General features: G+C 47.5%; 1 protein-coding gene and 1 long non-coding RNA gene across 5 annotated transcripts in view; both read left to right on the top strand.

The window, feature by feature from the left end:
* Tgfbr3 (transforming growth factor beta receptor 3) overlaps window positions 1–22850 on the top strand; it is a 111012-nt gene that overhangs the window by 23789 nt on the left and 64373 nt on the right. Inside the window, exon 3 of the mRNA XM_051170563.1 lies at window positions 13969–14106. Within this exon, the coding sequence (XP_051026520.1) occupies window positions 13969–14106 (138 nt within the window). The remainder of the gene's footprint in view (window positions 1–13968; window positions 14107–22850) is intronic.
* On the top strand, window positions 17344–18144 carry LOC127211081 (uncharacterized). Of its 4 annotated transcripts, none has more exons than XR_007833365.1 (3): window positions 17344–17439; window positions 17592–17679; window positions 17908–18144. It is a non-coding gene; the product is annotated as an uncharacterized LOC127211081 (long non-coding RNA). The 4 variants fall into 4 exon arrangements; XR_007833364.1 differs by having other exon boundaries at window positions 17870–18144; XR_007833363.1 differs by having other exon boundaries at window positions 17832–18144.

Here is a 22850-nt window from a genome sequence, read left to right as displayed (position 1 = left end):
TCATTCATTTTCAGAGATGGAAGACTTGACTCTCAGCTTTGGGGGGATCTAGTCCTTGGTTGACGGATTCTCTTGAGTCTGTAGTGGCGTAGCACAATTGTGGACAGTTCATGACACACTAAAACCATTCACCTCATCAGCCAGGAGGCAGAGAGGTAGAGATCAGGATCCCACAGCCCCCACTGGGCCTTGCTTTTCTGCGTCATCTCACTAGCCCTTTATTAACATTTTAATTATAACCACAAGAAGTCAAAAAGGTAGATACAACTATCTGTTATTTTGTTTTTAGAAATAGTGTAGAGAAATCATGTGACTAAGGGAACAACCGAGCCTTACTCATCCACGCGTCCACGCTGTCCTCGTGTGCGCAGCGCTATCTTACTCATCCACGCGTCCACGCTGTCCTCGTGTGCGCAGCGCTATCTTACTCATCAGGTGTCCACGCTGTCCTCGTGTGCGCAGCGCTATCTTACTCATCAGGTGTCCACGCTGTCCTCGTGTGCGCAGCGCTATCTTACTCATCCACGCGTCCACGCTGTCCTCGTGTGCGCAGCGCTATGTTACTCATCCACGCGTCCACGCTGTCCTCGTGTGCGCAGCGCTATGTTACTCATCCACGCGTCCACGCTGTCCTCGTGTGCGCAGCGCTATCTTACTCATCCACGCGTCCACGCTGTCCTCGTGTGCGCAGCGCTATCTTACTCATCCACGCGTCCACGCTGTCCTCGTGTGCGCAGCGCTATCTTACTCATCCACGCGTCCACGCTGTCCTCGTGTGCGCAGCGTTATCTTACTCATCCACGCGTCCACGCTGTCCTCGTGTGCGCAGCGTTATCTTACTCATCCACGCGTCCACGCTGTCCTCGTGTGCGCAGCGTTATCTTACTCATCCACGCGTCCACGCTGTCCTCGTGTGCGCAGCGTTATCTTACTCATCCACGCGTCCACGCTGTCCTCGTGTGCGCAGCGTTATCTTACTCATCCACGCGTCCACGCTGTCCTCGTGTGCGCAGCGTTATCTTACTCATCCACGCGTCCACGCTGTCCTCGTGTGCGCAGCGCTATCTTACTCATCCACGCGTCCACGCTGTCCTCGTGTGCGCAGCGCTATCTTACTCATCCACGCGTCCACGCTGTCCTCGTGTGCGCAGCGTTATCTTACTCATCAGGCGTCCACGCTGTCCTCGTGTGCGCAGCGTTATCTTACTCATCAGGCGTCCACGCTGTCCTCGTGTGCGCAGCGTTATCTTACTCATCCACGCGTCCACGCTGTCCTCGTGTGCGCAGCGCTATCTTACTCATCCACGCGTCCACGCTGTCCTCGTGTGCGCAGCGCTATCTTACTCATCCACGCGTCCACGCTGTCCTCGTGTGTGCAGCGTTATCTTACTCATCAGGCGTCCACGCTGTCCTCGTGTGTGCAGCGTTATCTTAGTCATCCACGCGTCCACACTGTCCTCGTGTGCGCAGCGCTATCTTACTCATCCACGCGTCCACGCTGTCCTCGTGTGCGCAGCGCTATCTTACTCATCCACGCGTCCACGCTGTCCTCGTGTGCACCATGTGTTACCTAAGGGATAAAGCAGTGTGGAGAGGCCGGCTTCTCAGATGCTGAGGGGTCATAGAGTAGTGAATCGCACAACTTCCTCCTCACTTAAACATTTCGTGCCCACCCTCAGGAGGAATGCGTCCATTTTGTCCATTCCTCCTTTATCGTGGGGCGACTAGAGCTTTCTGAAGTTAGTGGGAAACTGTTAGATGAGGAGATGGCAAGCACGGCAGCCAGCTACCTGCGAACTCTGGTTCGGAAGCGTGCTTAGACTGTGTGGGTAGCAATCTTACTTTACTGGGTTTCTGGCTCTGACCTGAGGGTATCTCAGAATATTGTGAATATTTGATGGTCTGGAAAATGTAACTTTTGTCTTTAAGATAATAAAATGTCCCTTATACCTTAAGTTTACAAAGGATTACATTTGTATCAAATATAAATTATTTTATTATCTAAGTGCTAAGAGGCTTAGCTGCTGTTCCAGGGGCCTGGAATTTGGTTCCCCGCACCTACACCAGGCAGCTCATGACCACCAGTAACTCCAGTTCTGTGGGTCCAGGGCCCTTTCCTGGCCTCTGAAGGCACCTGTGGCTGCAGTCCTGTGCACATTAAAACATCCACACACACAGAGAACATATTCATAAATAAAAACACACTTTTTTTAAAAAATAGGAGAGATTTAACAATATTTAAAAACAATTAATGCCTCTTGTAAAGCTATTTTAATTTCAGAATCTTGACTTTTAAGCAAGTGATAAGAGTCCCTTGGATCCCCGTACCCCTTACTAGGAACAGTATGTCTTGGAACTACCAAGGCAGCTTTCCAAACCCTCTGTGAAGTACCAGAGCCTCCTCGTAATTTTCATTCTAAGTTACTATCATTTTATTTTGACACTCACTGTTGAGAAACAATCTCTAGGACATTGCCAAATGTATAAAATGTTAAAAATGTAGAACATTCCAAAATGTACAAGATGTTAAAAGGCGAATGTGGGACCGGGCGTGGTGGCGCACACCTGTAATCCCAGCACTTGGGAGGCAGAGGCAGGCAGATCCCTGTGACAAGCAGTCCAGGACAGCCAGGGCTACACAGAGAAACCCTGTCTCAAAAAACTTAAAAAAAAAAAAAAAGTAGCAAACATTGTTTTTTGTCTGTCTGTCTGTCTGTAGTGAAGCTATGGGGTTGTCAAGCTCCAGGTCAGGAGCCCTCATTGGCCGTTCGGTCTGTCTTAGACCTGACTCATGAAATGTCTCCCTACCCCTGTGTTCACTGCTACTATTCAGTCCTCCCAGAAACCTCTAGGACAGTCAGTTTCCGCTGCCTGTGGCATCACAGCTCCAAGTTTGTGGGGACCCTGGGGCTCGAGGCTTAGGTCTTGGACTGGAAGTTACACAGCATCCTCGGCTGGTTTCCCAGCTGTAGATCCCAGAACTTCTCAGCTTCCGTAATTTCGTGAGCTAATTCCATGGCAAAGCTCCTTTCAGGTAGATGTTCCTCTGTGTCAGAGGCCCAGCACGCGCTGGAAATGCATGTAACATCCTGCGTGTCACGTCTTAGCTGCACAGAAACTCCAGAATGCCGGTTACCTGCTTCTGTGACCCTGCCTGCTCCGCACCGGCATTGGGAAAGAGTTTTATAGCACAAATCACCGGCTTTTGCATGAAGATAGCATTTGGGAGCCTAAACATGAGTGAGATGTGGTTGTTATACCTTTGCAATCCCAGCTTCTCAGGAGACTGAGGCACAGGGATCTCAAACACTTGAGATTGTCCTGAACACGAGCAAATCTGAGGCTAGCCTGGGCAGTATAGCAAGACCCTATCTCAAAAAACAAAAACAAAAAACATGGCGCACGCCTTTAATCCCAGCACTCGGGAGGCAGAGGCAGGTGGATCGCTGTGAGTTCAAGGACAGCCTGGTCTACAAAGTGAGTCCAGGATGGCCAAGGCTACACAGAGAAACCCTGTCTCGAAAAACAAACAAATAAAAAAAAAACAAACAACAACAACAAAAACACCAAACGAGGAGGAAGAGATGGAGGAGGAGGAGAAGAGGAAAAAAAAGAAAAGATTCTCCAAGCGTGGTTTCCGTCACAGCCCTGTGACCGGGGTCTTATCTGTGAGATGTTTATGCTTCCCTGAAGAGCTCTGATTAATACAGGCATTTTAGCCGTTTTGAAGTGTGCAGTTCAATGGTATTTGTATATTTAAAGTGTTGTGCAACCAGGGTGATCGTCAAGAAGAAACCCAGGCCAGTAACTCCTCGTTCCTTCATCCCCGGCGTCTGCAACTCTCCGGCTGTGGTGTTTGTCTGGACCCACTGGTTCTGAGCATTTGTTAAAACATTGGTCTGTCTGGTGTTTGCTTCACATGATGTTCCTGAGAGGCTCATCCGTGTTGTGCCACACGGCAACACAGCTTTTCTTTTTTAATGGCTAAATAATAGCTTATTACGCAGGCAGTGCCATATTTAATCATGTCAAGCCACATTTTAATAGGAAGTTTTTGTATTAATGAATTTGAGTGGCTTCTACAGAATCTCGCTAACTGTGTGGTATTTAAGTTTGTAACGGGAGACTAAATGTTTGTGATGCACCCTGAACCCTCATTTCTTCTTTTCCCCATTTGGGCTCGATTTGTGCTTATTAGTGGTATTTTCAAAGTATTACTTAGAGGCAGAATCACACATCAGTTTGGTTGACATTGAGATGAAGGCCAGCAGCTATGGACATAACCTCTGGGGACCTGACCAGATCATAAAACAATCTTGGCATTTCTAGGACCTTCAAGGTTTTGGTAAAATTAGAAAACCCTTAGCGACACATTATGAAGGTGTATCTTCGGCTGCGTCTGTTTGTATGTAAAGTCAAGTAGGCACACAGCTTTACAGTATGTTTCCCGTGGTCGTCACGGGGAGTGGATGAAAGAGATCACCAGCTCTTTTTATAAAACACATTGTTTGGCTGGGCAGTGGTGGCGCATGCCTTTCATCCCAGCACTTGGGAGGCAGAGGCAGGTGGATCATTTTGAGTTCGAGGCCAGCCTGGTCTACAAAGTGAGTTCCAGGACAGCCAAGGCTACACAGAGAAACCCTGTCTCAAACAAACAAATAAACAAAAAACCCCACATTGTTTATACTGCACAGGGGTGTCTAGTACCTCATATGTAAATTTAAAAACTATTTAAAAGTTAAAGTACTTAAAACATATTTTGCAGTTAAGGAGATAACAGAAAGTGACGCTCATTTTAAATATGAAAATTTGACGTTATATATAGAAATAAAAGTTTGGCATAGTATTGCCAAGTGTTAACTAGAATCTTACATTTTCCTTTGTCAAATATGGAAAGAAAGTATTTTAATTATTTGCTTGGAATACAGTTTGTAGTGAGAATTCTGGAATTCTGGTTTTTAAGAAAAACACAGAAATATAAGAATGTTTTTGTCCTAATCCAAGGTGTGGTCATATGGGGCTGTTTTGCAGCAGCTGACTATGATTTGCCTCACTCTCTAGCAGAAGGTGTGGTTTTGTCAGCTGCAGGTAGTTTCTGCAGCTGTGTGATGTTTGAAATTCTGGGAACTTTTCAGAGGGTATATCAATGTGAGGGGCTCCATAGGTGGGGTCAGTGATTGTTGGTCATTAAGCGGGGTGGTAGCAGTGAAATGGGTGGGGGGGGAGTAAAGGGGTTTGGAAAAGACCCCACAAAGTAGCAAAGACTGGCTACAACAACTGGCTTTTTTTAGATGTTAAACTGTCAACAATCACAAATTCTCCAGAATTTTGAAGTGTATATGAGGGTTTCAGTTGGCCAACGACGCATATAGATTGGACAGGCCTACTGTATGTTTTTGTTGTTTGGAAATGAATGTCCTATTTTAGTTATACAACTTGAAAGTCAAATGGTTTGTGTTCAGTTTACAAAGCAAAGGTCTCTGCAGCTAAGGCCTTTGCTGGTCCCTGCCGTGGCCTTTGCTGCTGATTTCCCTGTAAAGAGATGTCCATGGGGTCACTGCGCGGCTGCCATGGGGTAGGATGTCTTTTGCTTTATTTTTTCCTTTCAGTTACTAACAGGTACTGAGATTGTGTGTGTGTGTGTGTGTGTGTGTGTGTGTGTGTTTGCACGTGTGCACATGTGTGTACACATACATGTGATGCATGCCAAAAGAGACATTCTTGTCTGTCGCTCTCCGCTTGCTTGTTTGGTGCAGGGTACTGTCCTGAACTCGGGGCCCATGTTTTCCCACACAGTGAACCACACTGAATTGTGTCAGGAAGAAAGGACAGACATGGGACCAGCCTGGGAACTCTCCTAGTCCACGCCCAGCTGCCCACCTCCTCCACTCCACCTAGGCTCTGCCTGTCCCCCAAAGTGTCTGTAAGATTCTGAAATGTCACCATCACTTGGTGACTGTTGAACCGCATGAGCCTGTGGGAACATTTCCTGTTCGTGCTGGCCTCATCTGAGAGGAGGAAACTTTGAGAAAATGCCTCAAGATGAGGCTGCAGGCAAGCCTGTGGGCCATTTTCTTAATTAGTGATTGATGGGGTGGGCCCAGCCCATAGTGGGTGGGGCCATCCCTGGGCAGGTGGTCGGTCCTGGGCTCTATGGGAAAGGAGGCTGAGGAAGCCCTGAGGAGCAAGCCAGTAAGCAGCCCCCTCCATGGCCTCTGAATTAGCTCCTGCCTCCAGGTTCTTGCCCTGTTTGGTAGCCCTGGCTGTCCTGGACTCACTTTGTAGACCAGGCTGGCCTCAAACTCACAGCGACCCACCTGCCTCTACCTCCCGAGTGCTAGGATTAAAGGCGTGCAACACCACGCCCAGCTCCCAACCTGCTTTTTGGTCACGGTGTTTCGTCCAAGCAATGGGCATCATTCTCCATGTCTCAGGAAAGGCCAGGTATCACTGAAACTCACCGCCCTCTAACCTGCCCGGGTCAGATTGCCCTCTCAGACCAGGGATTGGTTTTTGTCACATTTTCAAGAGACAGGACCATGTACTTCTCAAGGTTTTCCTGTGAGCAGCGTGAGTTTCCTTTGGGGCCATCGGGTCTGACGCCCTATCAGCTAGGGCCCTGTGCTTGCCAGGACAGTCGCTGTTACCCTTGTGGTTTATGGAGACTCAGGAGAATCATTCCTGCAGATGGGGCTAGCCTTGTGTTCACAGGACGCCGTCACGACTCTACCCATGGAAGGCCTGAGACACACCTGATTGACTGGGGATGACATGCTACCTCATGGGGCCGTCCCTCGTGACAGCAGCGAGAGCTGTGAGAGCATCTCCTGGGGTCAGTGGAGGAGACTTCCCTGCTGAGCACACTAGCTGCCTTGGCGGCAGCTGTGGCCAAAGCCCACCATGTGCAGGGTCCCGTATAACTCCTCGAGGGTGTCTAAGCAGGTCTTAACTTTCTCTTGGGATTTCTTAGGGTTCGTGCCCCCTTCCCTCTTCTCTTTTCCAGCAGGGAAACAGTTTGACTTTGTCACCTGACGTCCACCCAACTCCTACCACTGCCACTTTCTAGCTGGATACATTACCCCTGGGCACTAATTCCTTCATTCAAATGAGATTGGATAATGACCCTGATGACGGCAACATCTCTCGGCCCCCTGGGCCTCTGTGTTGTCCTTTCCTGGGAGCTAGTGATGCTGGCTTTTCCCACTGCCTGCACTTGGGCTGGGCGCCCCAGGGACATCTGTCTCTGAACTTGACCAGGTGCAGCTTCACTGTACAGCCTGGCAGGGCCAGGCCTTGTTTTGGTAGTTGGGGATCTGTTTGTTTTTCTTGACCCGGCTTTTCACGTTCACGGTGTACTTGGTCGCAAAGTGCTCTCGTCGAGAGGTGCCTCGCCTCTTTTTGGCTGGAAACTCGTGACGGTGTGACCTCATAACCATTACTGGGAGTCACATTTCATTAATCTTACTAATGAAATTTATTTATGGTTCCTTGTTTTTTTCTTTTTTGTAAGAACTTGTTGATCTCACCCTTAGAACGTCCGGCCCTGTGCTGGGCGCAAGGCTGCGGGGCTGAGTGTGCTTCTGTGTTTGCCCTTGAGTTATGCAGTCTGAGGATCTCACAACTTGGCAAATGAGACAAACATCTGCAGTGTCCTGTGGAACTTTCCATCTCTGCCTGAGGATAGGGAGGGATGTCGCTGGAGACCGGCCGCCTTTCTGGGGACATGGCTGTCTTGTACTTTAAGCTAGAAGCCTTGGCTTAAATATCCGACCTTGATATATTAGTGACCTAGTGCACTGTCTGCACAGCCCACACCTCATACCAAAGGACGAAAGAAAAGTCTCGTTGGATTTGCCGTGGCTGGCGGCCTGCTGAGGGCCCCGGATGTGTCCTGACAGTAGAGGACACCTACACCACCAAGAGTCTCCGCTGTCTCTGCCCTTTTCCCTGCAGTGGCTGAGCCAGCCTTCTCCGGGAAGGGAGGTCCAGGATGCCTGGAATCCCTGTGCGAAGCTCCCAGGACCCCTTCACAGGGTCATGACCTCTAGTTTCATAAATACTGTTCTGTTTATGTGCGTCCTTGCCCCTCACCCCCAACCCAAATTTAGTTCCTAGTGTTTTTTTTCCAGGGCATTCAAAACATGGAGTGGAGAAGACAGACTTATTTCTGCATCAAATTGCAGGCGTTTAGGGTTTTTTTTTTTTTTTTTTTTTTTTTTTTTTTTTTTTCCCCTTTCCTTTTGTGTCACTATGTTAGATTATTTTAAGATACTCCCAAGGAATCCAGAATCGCATCCTTGTTGCAGGGAGGGGCTTAGTTTGGGAATTCACTGACTGTGTTCCTCTCGGCTCAGCAAGTGGATTTAAAATGAAAGCACTGGGAGAAGGCTCGAGGACGTCATCTGCTGTGCAGCGTGAAGCTTGACCCCAGCACTTCCCTAGCTGGAGAGGATGGTCCCACACGTCCCTGGGGATGCGTGGGGACACTCGGAGCCTTGAACTCAAGACCAACTAACTGATCCTTAGAGATTCAGAGTAGCATAAAAAATTCTACAAAACTTTTTTTTTTTTTTGTCCTTTATTTAAACAAGCTGAATCAATCATTGGACTTGCCTATTATACCTCGGCTTGAACTATTTAATAACTTATTTATTTTTATTTTACGTGCATTGGTGTTTTGCCTGCATGTTTGTCTGTGGGTGTCAGGTCTTAGAGTTACAAACAGTTGTGAGCTGCCATGTGGGTGCCGGGAATTGAACCAGGGTCCTCCAGAGGAGCAGCCAGTGCTCTTAACCACTGAGCCATCTCTCCAACCCTTCTACAAAACTCTTAATCTACCCTTCCAAGAATGTTCTAAGGGGATCTTTTTATCCTAATTCCCAAATGTTGGAAGACGAACATGGCAGTTACCACATTAGCGGTGAGGGCTCCTCAGGCCTGAGGGCCCTTTAAGACCATGAGGCACTGGTTAGCTAAGCACAGTTTCCTTCCCCAGCAATCAGGTACCCCATTTCAGAACCACTTGGGGGTCACACTTGAGTCCCTAAGAGTATTATTGCATATAAGCAAATATACTTACTTATATTACCAAATATAAGTAAGATCTGAGGCCAGCAGGGCCCCTGGTGTCCTGAACCAGTTCTGCACTCCCCCCTCCCTGTGTAATAGCCGAGTGCCGGGAAGGGAAGGTGTAAGGCGTGTCCTGTTACCAGCACTGTTGGTATTGCCTCCTCCCTTCTGCAGAGGGGACGGAGCAGGCACTACAGAACATCCCCTGACTTGTACAGACACACTGCTGGCGTTCTTCTTATCTGTAGTAAAAACTAATTACTGAATCATCCATTTTGGAACATTACTTGGCTTGGTTTTAGATAACAGAAGCCTCCCAGGGTGAGTTTTAGATGACGTCATTGCTTCACAGGTCCACAGTGGGGACAGGAGGCTAGTAGTCTAAGACTTGGAAGGCTCGGAGTAGAATCTCAATGACAAGTTAGAGGAATTGGACAACCGTTAGGCTCACACATCAGCTGCTGTGTTCACTGTTGCTTTGTTTGTCTCAACAAACCCTAGGAGTGTGTGTGTGTGTGTGTGTGTGTGTGTGTGTGTGTGTGTGTGTCGGGGGGGGGAGGAGAAGGGGGTCTTACTAATAAGAAATCTTTTGAAATCTCTGATAAGAATATCTTGCATGTAGAACTGTGAATTCCGTTAAGTCCAAAGCAGTTTCATGGCATCTTTCCGTAAAGAGTAGCTTCCTCCCTCTCCCTGTAAACACAGTTCATTTTCATAGTGACCTGTGGAGTTTGATAAAATGTACAGTGTTTTATTTTTATTTTATTTTGTTTTTGTTTTTCGAGACAGGTTTTCTCTGTGTAGCCTTGGCTCTCCTGAGCTCACTTGTAGACCAGGCTGGCCTCGAACTCACAAAGATCCACCTGCGTCTGCCTCCCAAGTGCTGGGATTAAAGGTGTATGCCACCATGCCCAGCTAATATTTATTTATTATTTATACAGCACTCTGCTTGTAAGTGAGCCAGCAGGTCCAAAGAGGTCATCAACTTTCATTATAGATGGTTGTGAGTTACCATGTGGTTTCTGGGATTTGAACTTAGAACCTTTGGAAGAACTGCCAGTGTTCTTAAGTTCTCTGAGCCATCTCTCTAGCCCCTGTTTTTCTTATCAACTGTAATATTTAGAAAATGGAGAAGCCAGCTGGGCATGGCATCACATACCATAAATATCAGTCCTCAGGGGGCTGAGGCAGGAGAGAAGGTTTCTCCATCACAAGGGTCAGAGAACTTTGTCCTTGTCTGGTGTGAATCAGGAGGTCTCTCCACTCAGGGGCCCCGTGAAGCTGTGCAGGGTCTGCAGGACGCGCTCAGCTCTGTTCTAGTCTCTTCATAAAAGTTTATACCCAGCTCACTTCAGTGCAGGCGGAGAACTGGTTAGACCAGCTGGCTTCCATTCTGGTGGTGGATTAGGGGGTGTGACAGGCCAGGATTGGGGACCATTCATGCAGTTTGACACAAATATGGTTGGAGCAGGAGGGTCTCAGCTGGGCTTTGTAAAGAGTGAGGAAGAAGGAGGAGAGAGCACAGCACCCTAGACACTAATCTGAGCTGCCCGCTGTTCAGTGTTTCCCTGGGAGGATGGCCTCTTTTTTTTTTTGGTTTTTGGTTTTTGGTTTTTTGAGACAGGGATTCTCTGTGTAACCTTGGCTGTCCTGGACTCACCTTGTAGACCAGGCTGGCCTCAAGCTCACAGCGATCCACCTGCCTCTGCCTCCCGAGTGCTGGGATTAAAAGTGTGCACCACCACCGCCTGGATGGCCTCTTAAAGTGCAGCCACATGTGTCCTAGCTCAAGGAAGCCCCTTTTGTTTCCATTTCTGCCGTAGAATTTTCCTGCTCTTCCACCGTGGTTTCTTTCCTAGGACAAAGTTTTAGGTGCATTTCCCTCACACTGTGGCAGGACTTTATGTGCCGTGGCTTTCTTGTGTGCATAAGAAAAGAGGGCTCATACTCCCATGTGCTCTCAAAGGCTGTTTGACTGATTCCCAAAGGTTATCAAGCCCCGATAGAGTGCCCCAGGGCCTCCATGTGGGAGGCTTCCCCTCACAGCCTTCCCACCTCACATCCCCTCCACTGAGTTCTGGTTACTGTTGCGGCTCATAAGGCTAAGCTTCGTGTGTGTGTGTGTGTGTGTGTGTGTGTGTGTGTGTGTGTGTGTGTGTGTGTGTGTGTATACACACTGGATAAAGGATTGAGGGCAAACTTTTCAAACCACTGTTTGGATTTCTTAGAGATGGTTGCATACTGCTCGTCCCATTTCTTCGTTGCAGTCTGCCTCATCTCTGCTCTCTAGACTACTACTAATGCAGAACTTTTTTTTTTTTTTAAATTGGGGGTGGGTGGTGGGTTGAACATTTGATCCCCCTGCTTCGGCCTCCTGAGTGCTGGGTTACAGGTGTGCATCACCACATCTGGTTTGTAATTATTGTCATTTCTAAGCCATAACTGATCCTAGGAAGGTTTTTCTTTTTCTATCCCCCCTAGACTCCCTACCCTGTTTTTCCAGCTTAGAAGAAATTAGGCAATTTAGCCCAGAGTTCTTTAAGATGTTGGGGCTGTGTCCTCCTCGCATTCGGAGAGGCTTTGATGCCTTCCTGCCTCTGCCGTGCTTGCTTGTCTGCATCCTTCCCATCTGGAAGGTTTGCTCAGGTGGACAGGAAAGGAAAGGAAGAAGCCTCCGAGCGTCGGCTCAGCCTGCGCTCACGGGACTCTCTGTGCCTGCCAGCTTTTCTTTTAATTTCCCAACCAGAGTGTGAACCCTTGTTTGCCAAATGGTTCTGGGCAGAGACGCATCTTGGCCAGACAACGGCCACATATTGAAGAAGGGGCCGTTTCCAGGAAAACTCTGGGCTAAGCTTCTTAGAAATCTTCCCTTGCTTCTCTGAGCCAGGCCTCAACACTTAGACCATCTGGAGAGCGTTGGACCCGAGCACCGATATCTGTTCCGTACATCTCACTTTGTAAGCTTAAGATGCTCTTGTCTGTCTGAGATATGTATTTATTGATTTTTTTTTTATACGTCTTGAGTGAAGCGTTTGCATATTTAGGAGCTTTAAGAAGACTTGTCTACCTCAGGGCTGACTGGAAAGCAGGAAAAGCATCAACAGCCCCGGAGGTGGCAGTTGCTGTTCTCTGGGCCTTGATGGTGCTGGGTGACAGGGGCACCCTTTGCTGCCACTTGCTTTCCTCTTCTGAGGGTCTGTGAAGCTTTGTAGTTTCTGGTGCTGCGTCTCCCATCCTCCCTCGTCGTAGCGTGCGCCCCCGTCACGTGCTGCGGTCTGGGTAGTCGCCTCTGCTCTGTTTCGGTTGTATCTGTTTCCAGTGGTTATCAGTGTTTATACCCAGATGCAGACAGTGACTCCAGAGTGTGCTATGTGTCTGAACAGCCAAGGGACAGTTACTTTGCTATAGCTGTGGTTGACATGACAGCTCCTTTAGTGCTTTGGGTCGGCGCGGTGCTCACTCCAAGTCTAAAAATGGCCCTGTGTACAGAAATAGCTCCTAACAGTCTAAGCATTGTTTATGTTTTTGTATTTTGCTGCACATTAGCTAGCTAAGCCCCTTTGAACTTAGCGATTTCTTCAGCCTCTTCTTAATCTTTGGGGCTACATTCACTGTAGATTGGCTCCAGTGAATCAATAGTGTTGCTGCCGACAACATTACTGATAACAGTACTCAATTCAGGATGCGTCTTTTTGTGTAGTTGGTTTTGGAAATTAAGACAGCTGTCCTCAATACCCTAACAAAGTGACACAATTATATACGTATGCGTAAAATTATGTAGAACAGTATGCCACGTGGCGTCAGAAAATGGAGGGTACATTTCGCTGACATTTAGCGGGTCTTTACCGTAAGCTAAATCATGGGTGTTGAAAGCTAAGAAGACCTTGGTGCTGTCTTTACCCATAACTTGGGTAAGAAATGAAATTGGTTCGGGATTGTCCCATTGTCCCTAGAAAAGAAGGCAGAGATGGCCTGTGCTCAGTGTGGGCCAGCAGCCGTGGGTGTAAAGTTGTCGGCGCTGCACGCGGTGCCCCGGTGACTGTATAGACTGATGTGTGCAGGCCCCCTCAGGGGCCCTCTGGAGCTGCAGCTACAGGCCCTGAGCCTCTACTTTCTTTTGACCAAGACTCTGTTGCCATTTGTTTATTCTGCCTGGTCTCTGGGCTTCATTTCTTTGGAGAATCCTCTTCATGTGAGGAGCTGGAAGGAGGAAGGCAGCTAGCTCCCCTTGGCAGCCCCTTGCTTGTCGTCCCCCCCACCCCCCAGAGCTTACCTAACTTTGTAGAGATTGGAAGTTACCTTGGAGAGAAGGAAGTCCTCTCTGTATGTGTGTTGGGGGCAGAGCAGGGCGGGGCAGGGACAGGGGGCCTACCTATAGAAGATCCTAGAAGTCCTCTCTGTATGTGTGTTGGGGGCGGGACAGGGGGCCTACCTATAGAAGATCCTAGAAGTCTTCTCTGTATGTGTGTTGGGGGCAGGGCAGGGCGGGACAGGGGGCCTACCTATAGAAGATCCTAGAAGTCCTCTCTGTATGTGTGTTGGGGGCGGGACAGGGGGCCTACCTATAGAAGATCCTATTCTGTAATTTCAGTTTAGTTTTCTGACGTGAAGGATAGGGATTCCCTATGAGGGGGAGGTAGTTTTTATTTCTGTGTTACCCGTTTGGGGTAAAAGAAAGTGTTATGTTTACTTGAGTTTTATTCTTAGTAGGTGAGGCTTAGTTGAGTGGCACGGGTCACATGACATAGCCACAAGGTAGTCAAACAATGGCCGGGCACCAGCAGCGCTTAGGTCAACCTTGCATTAGCTCTTGGCAGTGAGTCCTGAAGTGTCTGGATGCTTCTCTGCGTGGCCTGCGGAGACCAGCACTAACCTCTCCTGCTGTCTGCTGTCTCCTAGGTTACCCTACATCTGAACCCCATTTCTTCAGTGCACGTTCACCACAAGCCTGTTGTGTTCCTGCTCAACTCGCCACAGCCCCTGGTCTGGCATCTGAAGACAGAGAGACTGGCTGCTGGTGTCCCCAGACTTTTCCTGGTAAGTGTTCAACACCCTTCCCCAAAATGATCCTAGTGCGAGATTGTGACGAGTCTCAGTTTTCGCAAGACATTTTGTTTCTTGAGGCAATTTCTTGCCACGTAGCTGAGACTGGCTGCAAAGACCCAGCCCTTCTGTCTCAGTGTCCCGAACACTAGGATTACAATTGTCTGTAACGTACCCTGATCGCAAAGGATTTGAAAAAAGAATTGTTTCCATTAAAGTGATATCAAAGGGTGTTGCATTTTTATTTGCACATGGGGATGTTCGGGTGATGTAGGAAGGAATTCACAGAAAGCAGATGCCACCCACAACATGTTCTGTGGAGGTAGAGTTGGGTCTCATTTGCACAGTGGTGCGGGACCTGCTGTCATACTCTGTGTGGCCCAAGCACTGCTGCTCTTTTCCGCCTTGTGGCATTAAGAACACAGTCTGAGCTGTAACTAGCCTCTGGGTGTGTGGTCTCTGACCACACAATAAATACACACAAGCCCATTGCTGTTTGTATATAACGGGCTTTGCTTCTGATACGAGGAACTGTTTGTTGAGAAAGTGACACAGTGAGCTCCAAGCATGAAATCATTTGTATTTTACTTAAAAAGAACGAAAGAAAAAAAAAAAAGAAAAAAAAGAAAAGAAAAGAAAAGAAAAAAGAAAGAAAGAAAGCTGGAGCCCAACTCTTACAGAGTAGTCCAAGTATTACCTACTATTTGTAAATCATGTCCTCTGGAGTTTGCCAGAATGTTCATGTTTGCTGGTGTGAAGAAATGGATGCTTGTTTGGATGAAATGTTTGGGGTGTGATATCATGTCTGATGAGCAGCAAGGCAGCAGCTCCGTGGTGACCTCTCACAGTCAGTTGTGAGGCCTTTGTGCTGTCCTCACTGAAGCACCTCAGGCCTCACCTGTAAGCGGTGATGGCTGTTAACAGTTCTACTTTTGCCTAATGAGTCAGTTTTGCCACTCTAGTGACTTTAGTACAATCTGTAGTTTCTTGTCAGTTGCATTTGAGAAAACATTTTTTTAACCAATTGAGGGTATCTACCAAATGAAGTAAGGACCCATATAACTGGTAGTTGAATAAATGTACAAAATAGAAGAGGTAGGGTAGTTCTTAATTGTAGTAAAAAAAAAAAAAGCCAGTTACTAAATACACATGGGAGAAATAATTAGAATATTGTTTGCAACCATCAAGGTGAAAGTTGGTCAGATAAGAATTCTCAGTAGATGCTAGGTCCAATTACTGGACCAGGAGAGACTTGGAGGAACAGTGTATTCAGATACTCTCTAAACACTTTTTTCCACAAGTTACATTAATTAAAGGCGAATATAGCAACTATAGACAGTGGGGAGTCCTCAGCAGTGCTTTAAGCCAAGTGATCAGAATCAATGACATCAGCACGGGGGTGGGGGGGCGCAGATGGACATTGTATGCCTGTAAGTGAGAAAACAAAGCCACCCACCCCCCTAGCCTTAGGGTTACTACTGCTGTGATGAGACACCACAACCAAGGGGGGGGGGTTGAGGTGGGAGGGGTGAGAGGGGCACTGTTTCAACCACAGCTCCCATGGCAGCTCATCACCAAAAGCAATGAGGGTAGGAACTCACACAGGGCAGGACCCTGAAGGCAGGAGCTGATGCAGAGGCCATGGAGGGTGCTGCTTACTGGCTTGCTCAGCCTGCTTCCTTATAAAAGCTGGACCACCAGCCCAGGGCTGGGCCCTCCCCCATCAGTCACTGAATAAGAAGATGCCCTACGGCTGGCTCTATGGAGGCGGTCTCTCAGTTGTGGTCCTCTCCTTGCAGATGACTCTAGGTTGAGTCAGGTTGACATGAAGTTAGCCGGCATACCGTAAGAGGCAATCCTGCCAGGAATGCAAGTAGCCTGGATCTAACCCTGATCAAACAGGGGACCAAGTACAGCAGCATCTTAGCGGAACTTGTGAGTTCTCTAAAAAGTGTGTCATGCAGGGTGGAGAGATGGCTCTGAGGTTAAGAGAGCTGCTGCTGTTCAGCTCCCAGCACCTAGCAGATCCAGGGGTCCTGACACCCTCTCTGGCCTGCATGGACATGAGGCATGCGTGTGATGCACAGACATATACATGCAGATAAAACAATCACACACATACAATAAAACATGAAGAAAAACAACTTTTGAAAAGTGAGTTATACAATTCCAGAAAGGGTAAAAAACACATATACAGAATCTAGCCAAATATGTATATGTATGTGTATATATATGTACAAAGGTACACATGGTATATTTTAACATAGAAATAGAAAAGAGCTGGGCGTGGTGGCGCTCGCCTTTAATCCTAGCACTCAGGAGGCAGAGGCAGGTGGATTGCTGTGAGTTTGAGGCCAGCCTGGTCTACAAAGCAAGTCCAGAACTGCCAAGGCTACACAGAGAGACCTTGCCTCAGAAATAAATAAATAAATAAATAAATAAATAAATAGATAGATAAATAGAAGAAAAGACTAAGTATCCAGGGACGAGGAAGGAGTGGGTGCAGGTGATGGACAGGATATGAAGGAGGATATAGAGCTAATTGTTTTTTCTAGTGCTGATGGAGTTTTTGCTTTTGATGGCGTACAGGTGCATAAAAATAGACTTGATGGTGGGAGTTTCAAGCCCAGTGTGAGGCTCCATAGTCTCAGAGTCACTATCCAAACTAGTTAATTTTGATGTGTGAATTTTTTTCAACTTGCAAGGTTTTTCCTTATAATAAAGTTTGTAAAATGTCTAAATGGTTTTAAGTGAATCAAGAAAGGATGGAGACTATCCCAGGCTGAATTTGACTAGAAAACACTAGTAAGGGTAAACAGCTTGGGGGGGGGGGTGTGGAAGGGTGAGGGGGCAAAGGTCACTCATAGGCAGGATGTAGGTGTTGATAAAAGTTTTGTCTCTACTTAGAGAATACGAGAGTCTTTGGTAGAATACTTACCATTCTGCTGTAAATTTAATTTCAAACAAAGCATTTAACGTCTCTGTCCTCTATTATATACACACATACATATATGCACACACGTACATATATACACTTATCCACATGTGTACAGTGAAAGCTATTGAGAGTTTAAATTGTGCCTTTGCATTTAAAATATCTTTTCTTTGGCATGTTGTAAGGCGCACACATGCCATAGTGAAGCATATGAAAGAAGGATGCCTTGAGGGAGTACTTTCTGCTCTGTGCTCATGGGGATCAACTCAGGTCATCAAGTGTGGTGGCAGGTGCTGTCACTAAGCCAGATCACCAGGTGTGGTGGCAGGCGCTGTTACTAAGCCAGATCACCAGGTGTGGTGGCAGGCGCTGTCACTAAGCCAGATCACCAGGTGTGGTGGCAGGCGCTGTTACTAAGCCAGATCACCAGGTGTGGTGGCAGGTGCTGTCACTAAGCCAGATCACCAGGTGTGGTGGCAAGTGCTGTCACTAAGCCAGATCACCAGGTGTGGTGGCAGGTGCTGTCACTAAGCCAGATCACCAGGTGTGGTGGCAGGCGCTGTCACTAAGCCAGATCACCAGGTGTGGTGGCAGGTGCTGTCACTAAGCCAGATCACCAGGTGTGGTGGCAGGTGCTGTTACTAAGCCAGATCACCAGGTGTGGTGGCAGGTGCTGTCACTAAGCCAGATCACCAGGTGTGGTGGCAGGTGCTGTTACTAAGCCAGATCACCAGGTGTGGTGGCAGGTGCTGTCACTAAGCCAGATCACCAGGTGTGGTGGCAGGTGCTGTCACTAAGCCAGATCACCAGGTGTGGTGGCAGGTGCTGTCACTAAGCCAGATCACCAGGTGTGGTGGCAGGTGCTGTCACTAAGCCAGATCACCAGGTGTGGTGGCAGGTGCTGTCACTAAGCCAGATCACCAGGTGTGGTGGCAGGTGCTGTTACTAAGCCAGACCACCAGCCCTAATTGTGCATTTTCTTAGACAAACTCTCACTGTGTGTACTGTGTGGACCAGGATGGCCTTGAACTCAGAGATCTGATGTTCTCTAAATGCTGAGACTAAAGGCATGTGCTACCATGCCTGGCAACTTTTTTTTTAAAAAAGAATTTAAAATGTTGCTATTTTACAGTTAAAGAGGTAGCTCAGAGGCTAAGAGCACTGGCTGCTCTTTGAGAGGTCCTGAGTCCAATTCCCAGCAACCACATAGTGGCTCACAACCATCTATAATGAGATCTGGTGCCCTCTTCTGGCCTGCAGGTGTACATGCAGTCAGAGGACTGTATACATAATAAATAAATCTTTAAAAAAAAGAACTAGAACTATGATAATTAGTGGCGGTTATTATTATTACTTTGTCACGCAGCACCTTTCAGGGATTGCACCAAGGGCTCTTCTAATACCTTATCTCATTCTTTATCTCAGTTTCCCCAGGGTAACTTTTGTTATAAAAACCCACCCTACAGCACACATGCTAAATTGCCACCTTAGCCACACCAGCCTCTGGAATTAAAATAACTTGTGTTAATGAGACATAAAGTTGAATGCACATTTAGTCTGTATACTGTAGTCCCAGGCTATAGAACCACCTGTATATGCCTGTTTAATTTAAAAAAAAAAAAAAAAGAAGAAAGAAAGAAAGAAAATTAATCTGAGGTTGGTGGCACGAGCCTGTAATCTCAGCTCCTCTGGATGCTGAGGCAGGAGAATTGCAAATTGAGGTCTCCCTGGGCTATTTAGTAAAATCAAAGCTGGTCTGGGCAACTTAGGGCCCTTTCTCAGTTTTTTGTTTTCTTTTGTTTTGTTTTTAATGAAGAGGGCCGTTGGCTAGGTCAAGCATTTACCTAGCATGCACAAGGTCCCGTGTTCAATTCCCAGAACCAAAAGAGAATAATTCTTGTGCTTAGCACCTTCTGGGCCCTTGGTAATTTCTGGTGAACAGCAGCCGCCATGGTGGCCAGGACAACAGCAGACGTGGTGAGCCGAGGTTGTGCCCAGACAGTGGTGGTCCAGGTGCTAACTGAGCAGGTTCATGTCCGGAAACTTGACTTTCCCTGGCTGTAATTTGGGAATAATGACAATCCTCCACCATAGAAAGAAACGTCGTCTTGACGTGAGGAAATTACATATACAGTGTTGAGTGCAGTGCCCACCGCTGCCGGGTTCACCAGCGTAGGCTGTTTCTGTTGTGATTACCAGAGCAGTGGGTACTGGGGGAGGGTATTGAATTAACGTTTGCAAGTGTAAGCAGCTGTGTTGGCAGAAGATGTAAAGTCCTCTGGGCCGAGGGTTCTATGAACAGTGTGGACACGGACACACAACACACACACACACACACACACACACACACACACACACACACACAAGTAGTTTGCTTACTATCATTGGAGCCTTTCTTCAGTCTGTCCCTCTACTTAGATTTAAGAGGGCTTAGAGGAAATTATCTTTGTTATTATTTATTTACTTTATGAGCCATAAGAACTGTGCCTCGACTATTAGTTGATACTGATAATACTAACGAAGAAGACAATCTTAGTACACAACTTAATGTCAGCCTTATTTGGAGTTAATCCCATATAAGGACATTACAAGAGCAAGTGATGAGCTCAGAGCAGGGGGTGCTGGGAGGCAGCTGGTTGGGGGGTGAGAAGTTATGAAATCCCTGGGTACCCCAGCTCTGCCTCCCCTAACTGTGCATTCTCTGTGGCTTGTGTAGTTACTCGGACATCTGTTGTTCCATCAGATTAGGACACCACAGGTGGTTTGGGATATCTCACTAGCCAGGTAACTCCCACCCCCACCCCCACCCACCACCACCCAGGCCTGAATTGCGTCCCTCATCCTCATTCGGTTTGTCCATCTGTGGAGTGTTTCTCCAAGCACGTCCATAGGCCCGGAGGCTCCCCTTGATGATGACCTACTGAGCCACCTGCTTCAGAGAGAGAACAGTCCCTTGAGCCTCAGTGCCCTTCTGACCCCGAATGGCAGAGGGGTCATGTGACTATCCCCAAGCTACCTTTTCCAGTGCAGTTATAATACTTTTAACTGGATGATGAGAAAAGTTTGGATGGTGGCATCTACCTGCTGATTTAAACCAATAAGTCGTAGTTGTTTTAGCTGCCTAAGCTTGCATAATTAGTTAGAAAGACCTGTGTCACCCAAAAGTCTCAGCTGCTGGCTTTTAAAATGTAAAATATCTTTGTTTATATTATTACTGTCTCTAATAGAGGCATCTGCCCTTATCAATTCACCATTCTGAATTCCACAGCACAAACCAACAGCGTGTCAGGCACAGAGGGGGCGGGGATGTTGTCTTCTTTGCCAATGAAGTTGCTTTGTCCAGTTGCTCCAGTTACCTAGCAACTGGGAATGGCCGAAGCAAGCGTTTCAAGATGCATCTCAAGTCACACACGTGCACACGCATGACGGAGCGGTCAGAGTCTCACAGTACTTTCTGGGTGGTCTAGAGAGCATCCACTAGATCAAGGTTGTCCCTGGATGCAATCAGAAAGGAGAGCCACCTTGCCTTCAGGGATGGAGGGTTAGTTTGGTGGGAGAGTGCTCGCCTCTCTGCATGGAGTTCTGAGTTCAGTCTCCAGTGCCGCCAGCAGCTGGGTGTGGTGTCACATGCTGTTGTCCCCGTACTCACAGCCGTAGAATCAGGGGGATCGAAAGATAAGGTCACGTGGGTACATGAGACCCTGTGTCAAAACTCTGTGTGTGTGTGTGTGTGTGTGTGTGTGTGTGTGCATGCTATAATTTGACTAAACATTTCTCCAAGGACAAGACACACATGACCAAAAAAAGCACATAAGGTGCTGGGTGTTGGAGCCCGTGAGGGAAAACCCACCAAACACAGCGCTGCGCACCTCTGTGGTAAAGGCAGACGACATAACACGTGCTGTCAGTATCAAGAGAAATTGAAAGACTTATACATTGCTAGTGGGAATGTAGCAGTTCTTTATGCAATTACCCGAAGTCCCTGCCCACAGATGTCCAAAGTTACTTGTAACAGCAACCACAGAAGCAAGTGGTGGAGCTGTATGGGGGACCGACTGTCTCTCACTACAGAGTCTGACTCATACCACATGGTGTGATACATAAACTATATGTTGTATGATTCTCCTTGAAATGTTTGGAACAATCTGTAGAGACTAGAAGTCACGGCCACGGGCATGTGGGAGGGACGAGGATGTGCACTCACTACTGACCATGGTGTGAGGTCTCTCGGAAAACACGATGATTCTGGTATATCATTTAAAGCCATTGGGAAACAACACACCCGCACCCACATGCATGTGCATGTGAAGCACACACGGGTACATGCTTGAGCAAACACGCACACACATGCACTCGCGCACACACACGCTTGTGCACGCACATGCACACCTAACCACATGCACGTGCACATGCATGAGCACACACACACACACACACGCACACTCGTGCATGCACACATGCACACACTGGGGTGTAGGTCTGTGGTAGAGTGCTGGCCTAGCATGCACAAGCCCTGCTTTCCATTCCCAGCACAGCCGAACAGTGTGACTGGACAGGATTCAGGCAGTGCCAGGAGCTAACCTAGGCTGCATGCTAAGCCTGTACTCAGTTGCTAAACTGTATTCTCAGCTCTAAACTGGATGTTTTTACTTTACTCCTTGTGCCTGGCTGAGGTGGGGTTAACAGTGCTTGTTTTAATCTTGTGGGCCCACATACCACTCAGGGAGTTAAGGCGCAATGCTTGCTGCACAATGCTCCTCACAGAATTTGATCCCCAGAACCTACAAGGTGAATGGCGAGAGCTGACTCCACAGACGGCTCCTCTGCTCTCCATGCATGCGCCCTGCCCCACTAATAACTATTATTTTGTTGTCATATATAATTAGTGTTCTAACATGTGCCCTTATGTTATAAATACTATATATGACATAGTTATTATTGTTAGGGTCACTTTGAGCCTTGCTTTGTTTGCACTCCAAACCCCGAGCTCTGTCTCCCCTTCAGACTCAACATAAGCAGAAAATTTCAAGATGAGCTCCTCGCACCCTGGTGTGGTGGTGCATTCCTGCAATCGCAGCATATGGGAGGCAGAAGCAAGAGGAACCAGAGTTCAAGGCCAGCCTGCCTCATGGGGATGTCCTGTCTTCAAAAATAAATGTGTGTGTATGTATGTATGTATACACACACGTATATGGATGAGACACTAGTGTATTTCCTTTAAATTTTTTTGTATTTATCATTTTTAAAAATTAATTTATTCACTTTACATCTAGAACATAGCCCCCTCCCTCCTCCCCCTTCCCTCTTCTCTGTTCCTCAGAGAAGGGCAGTTTCCCCCCACCTCTTTCTTACAACCCGCCCCAGCTCATCACGTCACACTGGGACTGAGTCTTCACAACATAAAGTGTCTGGTCTAGAGGCCGCACCAGGAAGGTCTGTTTTTGAGGTAGTCGTCTTGCCTGCTGGTTAAAGTGGGGCAGGGGGGATGTCTATGACTGGGAAACTCAGGGAGAAGGAGCTTCTTCTAGTGCTGTACTCCCGCGGGATTACTGCTCCGTGTCTCCTTTTCCCCCCCAGCCGTTTATCATTAAAACCAGGAAGGAAAAATGTGGCTATCTTTGGCAGCCGATGAGAACTAGGAGGCGGGTAGATGTTGGTCTCACAGGACAGTGACTAGAGTTTGGCATAGAAAAATGCAGTCTTCCAGTTAAAGTTGAATTTCAGATAAACATAAATAATTTGCTTAAGTATGCCTGTGCAGTATTTTGGACATGATTATGCTAATAAAATCCATCCATTCTTT

Source organism: Acomys russatus, chromosome 28 (genome assembly GCF_903995435.1).
Source record: "Acomys russatus chromosome 28, mAcoRus1.1, whole genome shotgun sequence".
NCBI lineage: Eukaryota > Metazoa > Chordata > Mammalia > Rodentia > Muridae > Acomys > Acomys russatus.
This window is presented reverse-complemented; position numbering and strand designations above follow the sequence as displayed.